The sequence below is a fragment of the Pelobates fuscus genome, chromosome 3 (assembly GCF_036172605.1).
Source record: "Pelobates fuscus isolate aPelFus1 chromosome 3, aPelFus1.pri, whole genome shotgun sequence".
Taxonomy (NCBI): Eukaryota; Metazoa; Chordata; class Amphibia; order Anura; family Pelobatidae; genus Pelobates; species Pelobates fuscus.
The window spans coordinates 359,691,648-359,706,333 of record NC_086319.1 but is presented as its reverse complement, the minus strand read 5'-3'; the positions used below and the strand labels follow the sequence as shown (position 1 = coordinate 359,706,333).

The window sequence follows — 14,686 nt, the reverse complement described above, 5'->3', positions numbered from 1 at the left end:
TGCCTGGTACCAGATGCCTTTGCGTACTGCATCTCGGTCATCCATGTCAGCCTCATCGAACTCCACTGCTGGTTCCATGCTGGTGCTGTCAGGGTCGCTGTACTGAGACATGCGTTGCCCTCAAATTGTAAAATCCAGAGCAATGGTGTCTCCTGTAGCTGTCCTTCTGGCTGTAGAAACGATCTCGCCGCTTGCCACCAATTGTAACGGACCGTTTCAGCAGACAAGGGGTTAAAATCTGTTTAGGCGATATGCCCCTTTCTGAGAGACAGGCACAGCTACTGTAAAATCACCAAACCTCACAAATTGGATATAGGTGAATGCATCAAACTCCCGAACTACATACAAGGGAATAAGGTAGCACTCCAAACTGGAACCTCACGAATAGTTGCTAGCAGACGAACAGGAAAAGCATATATCAGCTTACACTCCTAGCAATCAATCTCCAACAGCATACAGTGAATCCCCCCAAGAACGAGACAAGGCTCCGTGTTGAGGGTCAAGCAGTGGTCTGTTTATTCAGGGCTACCTGCCCCTGTATTTATGCAGGTCTCCCACCTGGTGGACACTCCCCTAGGGGACCAGATGGAAGACTGTAACAGCAGACAGACATGTATCATTTTCGTACACTCAGCCACAATACTTTCCCACAATGCATCCTGGTTTCCTCCTCTCTGTCCTGGAGATAATTAATGAAGTAATTAAATTATCTCCCAGGACAAAGGCAAGACTCCATTATGCACGTGGTGACACAGAAACAGACTATCACTTTAAAATACATAAAGACACATTTTATACACAAAACACAGACATGTAACATATCCCCAGATAGCTCAGGTCTGGGTGCACATTATTAGGTGAATGGCACCCAGACCACCCAAATACAGTTTAAGTGCCATGGAGCTAAAGTCTTTAATTATACGAACAGGCTCCATGGCATTGCTATCTGGGTTAAAGGATTCACATAAAACATAAAACACCGAATTTCCCTGTATTCACCAAATCCATACGAATTAGAACCAGGGGCTGGAGGTTCAGCGGTGCCTGCACGTAAAAGTGTACGATTTTGGTGCATGAAAGCCGGGCAGAAAATCGCTGGCTGCCCGGGGAGATCCAGAACACCGCCACCTAGCGGCCGCAAAGTGTAACAGCAGGCACAAAGTTAACAAGCAATTAAGCTGCGGTTAACCGCAGCTTCAGGGAGGTAAATAGGAGGCACACTCCAGCTCCTGGGTGGCCAATTAACAACGCCGGCCGGCTTCCCACGGCTCTGGGAAGGTTGGTGAACGGCTGTTTGTTCGGTATATGAAATCTACCGAACTGCTGTGCAGAAAGGGAGAAATAAATCCTTCTGCACAGTAAAATTAACCCTTTAGCTGCCGGTCCATAATCCAAAGGCAGTAGGCGGGTGTTCTATCAAAAAACCCTACCCCGTGAAAATTCCCTACCCTCGTCACTTCCGGTGACGCGGCCGCACCGGAAGTGACCCTCATCCAATGGAGGAGGAGGGTGTGCGCCGCCGCGCAGGCGCACAACAACTAGGCTAGGTAGGGATTTTTCACGGGGTAGGGGAAATTAACGCCACAGTGCGCACGCGCGGCAAAGTACTCCCGTCGGAGGTACAGCGCGCGTGCGCACTAGTGGCAAGGGAGAGAGGCTTTAATCCGACGATCAGAGTTTGCGCGTGCGCAGTATAGGGGTAGGGAATTTTGATGGCTATTAGCCCTGTGAGATCTCCCTACCCCTATACTGCGCATGCGCGAACTCTGATCGTCGGATTAAAGCCTCTCCCTGCTCCCAACACTCTCAGCCATCCAAGATTGAGGGTGAATTATGGTGGGACGGTGGGTGTTTATGTGCATTATATTGGGGGGGTCTGCGCAGAATTGGGGGGTCTGTGCAGAATTGGGGGTCTGCACAGACCCCCCAATATAATGCACATAAACACCCACCGTCCCACCATAATTCACCCTCAATCTTGGATGGCTGAGAGTGTTGGGAGCAGGGAGAGGCTTTAATCTGATGATGAGTCCGCGCATGCGCAGTATAGGGGTAGGGAGATTTCACAGGGCTAATAGCCATCAAATTTCCCTACCCCTATACTGCGCATGCGCGGTTTGTGAAGCGCTCCCTTGCAACTCGTGCGCACGCGCGCTGTACCCCCGACAGGAGTACTTTGTCGCGCGTGCGCACTGTTGCATTCATTTCCCCTACCCCGTGAAAAATCCCTACCTATTTGGTGTGCGCTTGCGCGGCGGCGCACACCCTCCTCCTCCATTGGATGAGGGTCACTTCCGGTGCGGCTGCGTCACCGGAAGTGACGAGGGTAGGGAATTTTCACGGGGTAGGGTTTTTTGATAGAACACGGGCAACCAGGCTCCTCCAATACAATGTGGCGAGATTGGTTTCGTCACATGTGCATACAGTGCCCATCCAAGCACCTGACCGCTAAACTGATTATCTCCCAAATACAAAGTACTTAAGACAAAAACACCCCCATAATACAATAAAACCACACAGGCACCCCACATATCATACAACCCTGGATAGCTCTCATCCGAATTGGTAAAATAGTGCCAGGATCCATGAAAAAATGTTGAATCGCCACCGGGTTACATTTTGACTGGCCGCACACGAGGGCCAAGCCCAAAATAGTTCCAGCATAATTGTGTCTTGGGCCAATCAAAGAGTGGGAGTTCCTGCAGTCAAATGGAAGGGAGCTCCCCCTGGCTCTCAGGAAGCAATTGCTCCAATAAGTCTGAACCTTCCCTCCAAAAAGCGCTCTACTGGCAGGTCGGCAAGGGGGTCATCACACTACCTCAAGATGACCAAGGGACGCAAATTCTCAGAGCAGAGTTTCCTTCCAGAGTATATATAACTGGTTTTAGTTGCTGTTAGACTCAGAGGATAATGAATAAATAGATAGAATAAAGATTATGCAAATTAAATATCAACTATATGCTATGATCTTACTACATACTGCCTGAGTTTACTGTCTGAACAAACGAGGTGCAACATCCCTCTTCTCTGTTTCTTTATGACATGAGCTACAACACACCTTGATAACACAGGTCCCTTCCCTTCCCTGAATAAGAGTGAGAAAGAAAGCCTTCAAATATATCATTTAAATAGTTCTGGAAATAATGTTTCTGGAGAACATCAAGCTGATCACAAACGAGTTGTGTCTGCTTTCCCCAGCTCTACTACATTGTGACAGCCCTCGGGAGCCATGAGACTGCTAATAAACTCTAGATAAGATAGTTTAGTACATTTCACGATGGATGACATCGACATCCGTTCTCTTATTTCAGTAAAATCTATTAGTTGTATCCACTCGGAAACACAGAGTGAGAGCAGTGTGTGAAAAGCAGGAGAAGGGAAAGTGAAGGGTGTGTCATAAGACTGTATCCAATCAGAGCGCGCTTAGATCAGCCTATAGGATGCCAGCTTGAGATCTATAAATGAGAGCCGGCTGTGAACGGAATTATTGACTGATCGGTATAGTGAATAGTGATCATGGCTGAAACTGCTCCTGCTGCCGCTCCTGCGGTTGAAATCGATTCTAAGAAGAAGCAGCCGAAGAAGGCATCCAGCGCCAAGAAAGCTGCCAAGCCGTCCGGTCCCAGCGTGTCCGAGCTCCTTGTTAAAGCTGTGTCCGCCTCTAAAGAGCGCAGCGGGGTGTCCCTGGCAGCCCTGAAGAAGGCTTTGACCGCCGCTGGTTACGATGTGGAGAAGAATAACAGCCGCCTCAAGCTGGCTCTCAAGGGCTTGGTGACTAAAGAGACTCTCGTCCAGGTCAAAGGTAGCGGAGCCTCCGGCTCCTTCAAGCTCAACAAGAAGCAGGCGGAGAGCAAAGACAAGGCTGCAAAGCCCAAGAAGGCACCGGCTAAAGTCAAGAAGCCCGCCCCAAAGAAAGCCTCCAAGTCTCCGGCTAAAGTGAAGAAGGTAGCCGCGAAGAGCCCGAAGAAGGCCAAGAAGCCGGCAGCCTCCGCTAAAAAAGTCACCAAGAGCCCCAAGAAAGTCAAAGCCGCCAAGCCCAAGAAGGCAGTGAAGAGTCCGGCTAAAAAAGCAACAAAGAGCCCGGCTAAAAAGGCAGCCAAGCCCAAAGCCGCTAAGAGTCCAGCAAAGGCTAAAAAGGCAGCTCCCAAGAAAAAATAAGCCCTGCTCGTATCTTGTTTTAATTTATATTTAAAAGTCCAAACGGCTCTTCTAAGAGCCACCACCTTGTCCTTTAAGAGCTATATTTGTGATAGGCACGTGTTTATTTTATAGAATGTCACACACACCATTTCTCATTCGTAAAGCAGGATCTAGTGCTAGAAAATACCTCGTTGGGATGTAAATAGAAAGTACCTTGTCAGTGCTACTCTTTATAAAATGTTTTTATTATTTTTTTTGTGGGAAGTTGAAATTCCCTCCTTGCCAAGATATTGTGGGAGATTCATTAAACTGCAAAAGGCCAACTTTAGTCAGAATTGAGTGAGAAACGCATATAATCTATAGAATATCACCATCCAAAGTAGCCATACTGGCTTTATTTCCTGTTCAGTAAGATGATAAAGCAGAGACTAATTAAGGCTGTTGTCGAGCTGAATATTTACATGGTGATAATAAAGGGACTGCCATCGCCCTCTCTCACTTGGGAACCGGGCGCTTATTTAGATGATCAAACCGTATGAAATAAGTGATACCGTGTGCTGTGAATAAGCCGACTTTCAAAGCAACACTAAATACATGATTTAAAAAAAAAAATCACGATCTTGTTTCATCCTTCGTGTTTACACAACTTTATGTTCAAGAGACAGAACCATTTCAGGAAAGAGGGGGAAAAAAAAAAAATGTGAATGAGGGCGGGACTTAACTCCGCCCCATGTGCTGCAGTTCTCCATTCGGTCCACCCGTGGTGTATATAAGGAGAGCGTTGCAGTGTATCCCGTATCATTGCGGCAGATAGTAAAACAGAACCATGTCTGGCAGAGGTAAAGGCGGAAAGGGTCTCGGGAAAGGCGGCGCTAAGCGGCACAGAAAGGTCCTGCGTGACAACATCCAGGGCATTACCAAGCCTGCAATCCGCCGCCTGGCTCGCAGAGGAGGAGTGAAGCGTATCTCCGGCCTCATCTACGAAGAGACTCGCGGGGTGCTGAAGGTCTTCCTGGAGAATGTTATCCGGGACGCCGTCACCTACACCGAGCATGCCAAGAGGAAGACTGTGACCGCCATGGACGTAGTCTATGCCCTTAAACGCCAGGGCCGCACTCTCTATGGCTTCGGAGGTTAAAACCCTGACTCGGCCTTACCGCATACCCCACTAACCCAAAGGCCCTTTTTAGGGCCACCCACCTTTTCACTGAAAGAGTCAATCTAATCACTTCAACCCTATATCTGACAAACTGCCTTCTACTGCTCAAACACATCGAGTTCTGAGTTTATAACATTCTCCTATGTAGAGTCAATGGTTATTGAGATCGTGTCATTCTCTAGTTACACATCGATTTGTCTGCACAGTTAGCACTCGATTTCTAGTAATTGTAGCGCTATATCACTCAACATTGCGATCTAGTGCAGTGCATTTAGATTAGACAGACTACCAAGATTTTAGAAGTATTGAATATAGTTACTGTTGCTTACATTTTATAACATGCTTGCAGTTTAAAGCCATTTCATTAGAAACATTATGACTAGCTGTATATAAATACACATGTATTCTTTTCCTCTAAGCAAGCCGTAGCAAATATAAAGTACTCCTTTACCTGCTGCCAATTCACATGATCGCTTGTAAATAGAGTAATTCGCTTCTACTGTCTACTAGATGAGTTTATTCACTGAAAATCTGTGAAGGTAAAATAGCCAAGCAGCTACTATAGCTACCCGGGGGGCATTGTTTATAAATTAGAAAAGAAAGAAACTGAATACGTCTAGATATTTAGTGATGTGCAGAGGATACAAAGACCGTGCATATAAAAGTGTTTAAACTCATTCCAGTGCAGATTTGGGGGCTCTTAAAAGAGCCTTTGTGGTGTTTGTGTGAACAAGTCAAGAGTTTAAGCTCTCTCTCCTCGGATCCTACGGGCCAGCTGGATGTCTTTGGGCATGATGGTGACCCTCTTGGCGTGGATGGCACACAAGTTTGTATCCTCAAAGAGACCCACCAGGTAAGCCTCGCTAGCCTCTTGCAGAGCCATGACGGCAGAGCTCTGGAAGCGCAGATCAGTCTTGAAATCCTGAGCGATCTCACGGACAAGGCGCTGGAAAGGCAGCTTGCGGATGAGCAGCTCGGTGGATTTCTGATAACGGCGGATTTCCCGGAGAGCCACAGTTCCCGGCCGGTAACGGTGAGGCTTCTTCACTCCCCCGGTAGCTGGAGCGCTCTTCCTGGCAGCTTTGGTGGCTAGCTGCTTGCGGGGAGCCTTGCCTCCGGTGGATTTACGGGCGGTCTGCTTAGTTCTGGCCATCGTAACAAAACGAGCGCGAATGAAGTCTGCGCTTACAAGACCGAGCTTTTATAGCCAGGCACGGCGTTTCCATTGGTTCATCAGGTGGGTGGAGTATTCTGATTGGCTGAACACAAATAGTTACTCATTTTAAAATACCCGCTCAAATCAACTGCTTATCCCCTCCCCCTCATTCAAAATACCCGCTCAAATCATCTGCTTCAAAGAAGGGATCTAGTCCTTCAGTGAGTCCTCCTGTCCTGACAGCATTTATTATAGACGCTACTAGTTGATAGGATTGGCAGTGGGCAGTAATGGCCGTATTACTCCCAATAGAATTATTAACTAGTGTGTAGGCTTTACCGAGGGGAGATGGGACATACACCTCTAACACATGCAGAGAGCCCGCTTCTTTACATGGGATTCTTAGTGTGATCACGTCTGATAAAGGACTCACAGTACGCCCAGCCGCCTTATAACCGAGCTACATGAGACAGAGCAGGGAATGTTACCAGGCAGCCACTCATTGAAACAATAATCCCCTTGTGCGGCCGTGAGTCCATGCTGTTGAGGCAGAGCTAACGCATCCAGCAGCCAGAGATCGGATCTGTAGAGCTGAATCTTATCCAAAGTTTCACGCAGCATGTTCAGACAGGGAGGGGGACAACCGTAAGTAAGCGAGATTCTCCCCCCCCCCTCCCCCCTTAGCAATAGAGGCTCAGGCACACTATATACACTTGACCCAATGTTTAACTCGATGCTGCTGCACGTATCATGGGTATACATTGATTCTAGCTCGCGTTCTAGAGTTGAAATGTTGTATACAGAATGGGACTGAGTGCAGGACGAGAACGCTTCCTATTTGACTTGTTACACGTTCATGGGGTGTGTGTGTGTGTGTGAGAGAGTAGATACAGGAAGATGGTTGCGCTCTTTGTGGAGACTGTGGGCGGCTCTTAGAAGAGCCTTTGTGTTTTTAGTCTAGACCGGTGGAGCAGCTGTCCGCTTTACTTGCTCTTTGATTTATGACTTTCGGTTTTCTTGGGCAGCAGCACAGCCTGGATGTTGGGCAAGACACCTCCCTGGGCGATAGTCACTCCTCCCAGCAGTTTGTTGAGCTCTTCGTCGTTACGGACAGCGAGCTGGAGATGGCGGGGAATGATGCGGGTTTTCTTGTTATCTCTGGCGGCATTCCCTGCCAGCTCCAGGATCTCAGCAGTCAGGTACTCCAGCACTGCAGCCAGATAAACGGGGGCACCGGCTCCAACACGCTCTGCATAATTCCCCTTCCTCAGCAGACGGTGGACTCTGCCGACTGGGAACTGAAGACCAGCGCGGGATGAGCGAGTCTTCGCCTTTGCACGGGTCTTTCCTCCTTGCTTTCCACGGCCTGACATGTTGGTTCTAGAATTTCGCTGATAATAAAACCTCACCCCCCTTTACACGGGCTATTTATAGACACACTCTGCTCTGTGATTGGATGGCTTTGCAAGCAGCCAATTAGACACGCGCTGTATAGGATACCAATCAATTGCTGAAACTATGACATCGTTTCGTCACCTGTCTGTGTTGACCAATCCCATCACAGAAAGTGGAAGGGCTTAATTTGCATGGCCTGCCTATAAATAGAGCCGCCGGAGCGCGCAGACCGTCATTGTATTTCCAGCAAACAGCGTAGATCATGCCTGATCCAGCCAAGTCCGCACCAGCCGCCAAGAAAGGCTCTAAGAAAGCCGTGACCAAGACTCAGAAGAAAGATGGCAAGAAGCGTAGGAAGACCAGGAAGGAGAGCTATGCCATCTACGTGTACAAGGTGCTGAAACAGGTCCACCCCGACACCGGTATCTCCTCCAAGGCCATGGGGATCATGAACTCCTTTGTCAATGATATCTTTGAGCGCATCGCAGGAGAAGCCTCTCGCCTGGCTCACTACAACAAGCGCTCCACCATCACTTCCCGGGAGATCCAGACCGCCGTGCGCCTGCTGCTACCCGGAGAGCTGGCAAAGCACGCCGTGTCCGAGGGCACCAAGGCTGTCACCAAGTACACCAGCGCCAAGTAATGGCATTCTTCTACTTTACTATAAACCCAAAGGCTCTTATAAGAGCCACCCACACTGTCTGTCAGAGCTCTAATCCTCGTGATAAACCCACTAGTATCATCTCTGCTGCTCTCGGTATTCACTGTTTAGTGAATCTCACATATTGCTCAGATTGTCTTGTACTACTAGGTCTGAATTGCCTTCCCCTGCTAGATGGATCTTAAACTGAAATCCGTCTTTAGAAAACCTGCTCCATTCATGGAAACCTGCCCAAATAGACCCCTTACTTAATATTCCTAGATCGTCGGGTAGCAATATAAAATATATATATATACACTACAATAGTTAAAACTGGCTTTCCATAGACTATGTGCCAAATAAGTGATAAATGTAAGGACTGCTCCTGAAAACAATCAAACCTTAAGCGCTATGACAATACTAACTGTTGAACAGGCTAGTGAGTTACACAGCAGATCGTATCTGGAATGAATCTTCAATTCTGTTTATGAATATAACAAAGTATCTAAGTTTGGGCTCATACATTCTGGATAGCTATTTTGGATTACGTTATCCTACCAGCTAGTACGGTCTTGTGACATACATTTATAGTGATTACCCAGTGAAATTTCCATTTACTAGCAATATTTAGAAGACAATCCATTTCTTGCTATATTGTTTTTTATTTATTTTTATGGGTTGAGATTCTATGTGTGGCAATTCTATATCAGATAAATAGATTGTATGTAGATTGCTCTGGCTTTACGATTAGCCCTTAAAGGAACACTATAGTCGCCTAAATTACTTTAGCTAAATAAAGCAGTTTTAGTGTATAGATCATTCCCCTGCAGTCTCACTGCTCAATTCTCTGTCATCTAGGAGTTAAATCACTTTGTTTCTGTTTATGCAGCCCTAGCCATACCTCCACTGGCTATGATTGACAGAGCCTGCATGAAAGGAACAAAAAAACAAAAAAACTGTTTTCACTTTCAAACAGATGTAATTTACCTTAAATAATTGTATCTCAATCTCTAAATTGAACTTTAATCACATACAGGAGGCTCTTACAGGGTCTAGCAAGCTATTAACATAGCAGGGGATACGAAAATCTTAATTAAACGGAACTTGCAATAAAGAAAGCCTAAATAGGGCTCTCTTTACAGGAAGTGTTTATGGAAGGCTGTGTAAGTCACATGCAGGGAGGTGTGACTTGACAGGGAGCTACAACAAAACTTGTCTGCAACTCCTAATCCAATCGGGCAACCACCGTGATCCGATAAAACTTTGAACAGAGTGCTCTCACTCCCAGGCAGTGGTGTATCCTGGTTTTGTGCTGCCCTAGGCAGGACAAAACTCAGGCGCCCCCCTCCTCCCCCCCCGCCACCCACACCCAACCCTTCCCTCCACCCCGCATTCTAAATATACACACACACACACACACACTAACAGACACACTCACAAACAGACAAACACACAGTCACTAACAGACACAAACTAGCACACACACACACTCACTAACAGACACACACACTCACTAACAGACACACACACAGTCAGACACACACACTAACAGACACACTCACAGGCTAACACACACACACACACACACTAACAGACATACAAACACACACACACACACTAACAGACATACACACACATACACACTCACTGACAGACACACACTCACTCATACTAACACATTTTTATTTTTTTTTAAATTCTTTATTTTTGTTGTGCACAAAAGTAACAAAAAGCCTTGGTGCGCCACAACAGCGACATCAAGAAAAATTGATAGACATTTGCAGTACAAGTCGTGGCATTCGTTTGTCAAGGCACTTTTTTTAGATTAATGAGATCAATATTTTGACAGCTTAGGTTCTCGTTTAGTTTAAATGATTTACCAAGATTTAACAAGATGCACACGTCAGGTAGGAATATTCAGAGGAGTGACAAAGAAGGAAGGTGCAAGGTAAGTTATAGGCATAAACAAAGACTCGTTCGACAGATTAGGTCGTCATAGACATTTGGTATGGGTAGCAAGATATGCAATTGTTAACATATAGGTAACCAAGTGTGTCAGGTTTAAGCTATGCTAAAGCAGGTAACAGGTGTGGTGAAACCAACTTCGCCACTGTGAACTGGAGAAGCCTGGTTGCTCGCCTGCTGCCTTTAGATTATGGACCGTCAGCTAAAGGGTTAATTTTGATGTGCAGAAGGATTGATTTCTTCCTTTCTGCACAGCAGTTCGGTAGATTCCATCTACCAAACAAACAGCCGTTTACCAACCTCCCCAGAGCCGTGGGAAGCCGGCCGGCGTTGTTAATGGGCCACCCAGAAGCTGGAGTGTGCCTCCAATTTACCTCCCTGAAGCTGCGGTTAACCGCAGCTTAATTGAATGTTACTGGGCGGCCACTGTTACACTTAGCGGCCGCTAGGGGGCGGTGTTCTGGAGCTCCCCGGGCAGTCAACGCTTTTCTGCCCAGCTTTCATGCACCAAAATCGGACACTTTTACGTGCAGGCGCCACTGAACCTCCAGCCCCTGGTTCCAATTCGTATGGATTTGGTGAATGCAGGGAAATTCTGTATTTTATGTTTTATGTGAATGTTTTAACCCAGATAGCAACAGGGCCGGCGCTACCATAAGGCGGCCCAGGCGGCCGCCTTAGGGCGCACCGGCCCTGGGGGCGCAAAATCAGGCTGACCGGAAGGAGGGAAGCGCACTGCGCTCCCCTCCAACCGACGACCTATTGTAGCGTGGCCGAGCGCCCGGTTCTGCGGGCGCGCGAGGGAGCACTCTCCCATGTGTGCTTCCTCTTCAGCTCCCTCGCGCGCCGCATACTGATAACGGAGCCGGAAGATGATGTCATCTTACGGCGCCGGCATCCCTACACGGTGCGCGAGGGAGCTGAAGAGGAAGCACACATGGGAGAGTGCTCCCTCGCGTCCGCCCGCCAGCCCGGGAGCCAGCCAGCCTGGGAGTCAGCCAGCCAGGGAGCCAGCCAGCCAGCCAGGGAGCAAGCCAGCCAGCCAGGGAGCCAGCCAGGGAGCCAGCCAGCCAGGGAGGGAGCCAGCCAAGGAGCCCAGGAGCCCAGCAGCACCACTGGACCCCAGGGAATCCCTTCAGCACTCCAAAAAGGTAAGGAGACTGGGGGATTAAATTAATAAAAAAAAACATGTGTTAGTGTGAGTTTTAGTGTGTGTGTTTGTGTCTGCTAGTGAGTGTCAGTGAGTGTCAATGTGTGTGTCTGCTAGTGAGTGTCAGTGAGTGTCAATGCGTGTGTCTGCTAGTGAGTGTCAGTGAGTGTGTCTGCTAGTGAGTGTCAGTGTGTGTGTGTGTCTGCTAGTGAGTGTCAGTGAGTGTCAATGAGTGTCTGCTAGTGAGTGTCAGAGTGAGTGTCAGTGTGTGTGTCTGCTAGTGAGTGTCAGTGAGTGTGTCTGCTAGTGAGTGTCAGTGAGTGTATCTGCTAGTGAGTGTCAATGAGTGTCTGCTAGTGAGTGTCAGAGTGAGTGTCAGTGTGTGTGTCTGCTAGTGAGTGTCAGTGAGTGTGTCTGCTAGTGAGTGTCAGTGAGTGTCTGCTAGTGAGTGTCAGTGAGTGTGTCTGCTAGTATCAGTGTGTGTGTCTGCTAGTGTCAGTGAGTGTGTCTGCTAATGTCAGTGAGTGTGTCTGCTAGTTTCAGTGAGTGTGTATGCTAGTGTCAGTGAGTGCTAGTGAGTGTCAGTGTGTGTCTGCTAGTGAGTGTCAGTGTGTGTCTGCTAGTGAGTGTCAGTGTGTGTCTGCTAGTGTGTCAGTGAGTGTGTCTGCTAGTGAGTGTCAGTGAGTGTGTCTGCTAGTGAGTGTCAGTGAGTGTGTCTGCTAGTGAGTGTCAGTGTGTGTGTCTGCTAGTGAGTGTCAATGAGTTTCTGCTAGTGAGTGTCAGTGTGTGTGTCTGCTAGTGTCAGTGTGTGTGTCTGCTAGTGTCAGTGAGTGTGTCTGCTAATGTCAGTGAGTGTGTCCGCTAGTTTCAGTGAGTGTGTCTGCTAGTGTCAGTGAGTGTGTCTGCTAGTGAGTGTCAGTGTGTGTCTGCTAGTGAGTGTCAGTGTGTGTCTGCTAATGAGTGTAAGTGTGTGTCTGCTAGTGAGTGTCAGTGAGTGTGTCTGCTAGTGTGTCAGTGAGTGTGTCTGCTAGTGAGTGTCAGTAAGTGTGTTACTGTGTGTCTCTTACTGAGTGTGTTTGTGTGTGTATTTGTGAGTGTGTGTTTGTCAGTGAGAGTGTATGTTTTGTAAGTGAGTGTGTATGTATGTCTGTCGCTGAGTGTGTCTGTCAGTAAATGTGTGTGTCTGTTAGCTGGTGTGTATGCATCTGTTCGTGAGAGTGTGTGTGTGTCTTCAGCACTTACCTTTCTCTAGCACCGGACTCCCTTGGCACTGGGGATCCCTCCGCCTCTCAGCTCTGAATGCTCTTGCAGCGCACGCATTCAAACCGCCCATAGGAAAGCATTACTCAATGCTTTCCTATGGACGTTCAGTGTTTTAGAATAGCGGAAGCTCCTCTAGCGGCTGTCAGTGAGACATCCACTATAGGCTGGATTAACCCTCGGTGAAACATAGCAGTTTCTCTGAAACTGCTATGTTTTCAGCTGCAGGGTTAAAACTAGAGGGACCTGACACCCAGACCACTTCATTGAGCTGATGTGATCTGGGTGTCTGTAGTGGTCCTTTAATTGTGTGTGCATCTCCATGCACTGGCGTACAGACCACGGTCGCAGGGGTCATAGCCCTGCAACCCCTGCGACCAGGTGCCCGCCACCATGAGTTGCGGCCCCGGCCCGCGCAGAGTAAGAGCGAGGGGGGGGGGCACGGATCAATTTGCGCACTGGGGCCCCATGGGTCATGTGTACGCCACTGCACCTACCCTGGTGTCTGCCACAGGCTGTGTGGAGGGGGCGAGGATATGGATGACATCATATCCCTGCTCCCTGTGTACCACACAGCGCGGCTGGCGCCCTGTGATGGGGCTGGGCTGCAGGGCAGGACTCCAAGGAGCCAGACAGCATGCATCCAGGGGACAAGATTTAACTGATGTAAGTATGTAATTGTGTATGTCTCTGTATGTACATATGTATGTGTCCGTATGCCTGTATGTCTCTGTATGTACAAATGTATGTGTCTGTATGCCTGTATGTCTTTGTACGTATGTGTCTGTATGACGGTATGTCTCTGTATGCGTGTATGTCTTTGTATGCCTGTATGTATGTATGTGTCTGTATGCCTGGATGTCTCTGTATGTTTGTTTCTGTATGTCTATGTATGTATGTATGTATGTATGTATGGTATGCCTCTGTATGTATGTCTATATGCTTGCATGTATGTCTCTGTCTGTGTGTGTATGTCTCTGTATGATTATTTCTGTGTTTGTATGAACCTTATTTTAAACAAAATGCATCTTCGCCTGTGTAACTAAAAATCCTAGCACCGGTCCTGGATAGCATTGCCATGGAGCCTGTTCATATAATTAAAGACTTTGGCTCCATGGCAATTAAACTGTATTTGGGTGGTCTGGGTGCCATTCACCTAATAATGTGCACTCAGACCTGAGCTATCTGGGGATATGTTACATGTCTGTGTTTTATGTATAAAATGTGTCTTTATGTATTTTAAAGTGATAGTCTGTTTTGTGTCCCCACATGTATAATGGAGTTTTGCCTTTGTCCTGGGAGATAATTGAATTACTTCACTAATTATCTCCAGGACAGAGAGGAGGAAGCCAGGATGCATTGTGGGAAAGTATTGTGGCTGTATGTACTAAAGTGATACATGCCTGTCTGCTGTTTCAGTCTTCCATTTGGTCCCTTAGGGGAGTGTCCACCAAGTGGGAGACCCGCATAAATACTGGGCAGGTAGCCCTCAGTAAACCAGTTCCTGCTTAACCCTCAAAGCGATGTGTCGTCTCGTTCTTTGGGGGAATTGGATTGTATGCTGACTGCCAGGAGTGTAAGCAGATTGTATGCTTTTCCTGTTCGGCTGATTCCAGGGTTCGTGTTTTTGCAGTTCGGGAGTTGGTGAATTTGTACAGTTTGGAATTCGGGAGATTGGTGATTGCTGTAGTTGCTGGTCTATGAAAAAGGGGATTATCGCCTAAACAATTTTTATCCCCTTCTGAGCGAAACGGTCCGTTACACCAGGTCTTCACTAACTATACCCTAAGAACAAGATATGGCGGTATGCCGTGTCACATT

The 14,686-nt window shown here is 47.7% G+C and overlaps 5 protein-coding genes across 5 annotated transcripts; 3 read left to right on the top strand and 2 right to left on the bottom strand.

Annotated features, from left to right (window-relative positions):
- Positions 1-3,516: 3,516 nt before the first annotated feature.
- Positions 3,517-4,201, top strand: LOC134601322 (histone H1B-like). Its single transcript, XM_063445795.1, has one exon. It carries the CDS (start codon positions 3,517-3,519, stop codon positions 4,156-4,158), a length of 642 nt encoding a protein of 213 aa, XP_063301865.1. The 3' UTR covers positions 4,159-4,201.
- A 753-nt stretch (positions 4,202-4,954) lies between these two features.
- Positions 4,955-5,339, top strand: LOC134601321 (histone H4). The gene has a single exon (XM_063445794.1). It carries the CDS (start codon positions 4,967-4,969, stop codon positions 5,276-5,278), a length of 312 nt encoding a protein of 103 aa, XP_063301864.1. The 5' UTR covers positions 4,955-4,966; the 3' UTR covers positions 5,279-5,339.
- Positions 5,340-6,041: 702 nt separating this feature from the next.
- On the bottom strand, positions 6,042-6,452 carry LOC134601320 (histone H3). The gene has a single exon (XM_063445793.1). It carries the CDS (start codon positions 6,450-6,452, stop codon positions 6,042-6,044), a length of 411 nt encoding a protein of 136 aa, XP_063301863.1.
- Positions 6,453-7,423: 971 nt separating this feature from the next.
- Positions 7,424-7,834, bottom strand: LOC134601319 (histone H2A type 2-C). Its single transcript, XM_063445792.1, has one exon. The coding sequence runs from the start codon at positions 7,826-7,828 to the stop codon at positions 7,439-7,441; it is 390 nt and encodes a 129-aa protein (XP_063301862.1). The 5' UTR covers positions 7,829-7,834; the 3' UTR covers positions 7,424-7,438.
- A 278-nt stretch (positions 7,835-8,112) lies between these two features.
- LOC134601318 (histone H2B-like) lies at positions 8,113-8,544 on the top strand. Its single transcript, XM_063445791.1, has one exon. The coding sequence runs from the start codon at positions 8,113-8,115 to the stop codon at positions 8,491-8,493; it is 381 nt and encodes a 126-aa protein (XP_063301861.1). The 3' UTR covers positions 8,494-8,544.
- Positions 8,545-14,686: the final 6,142 nt, after the last annotated feature.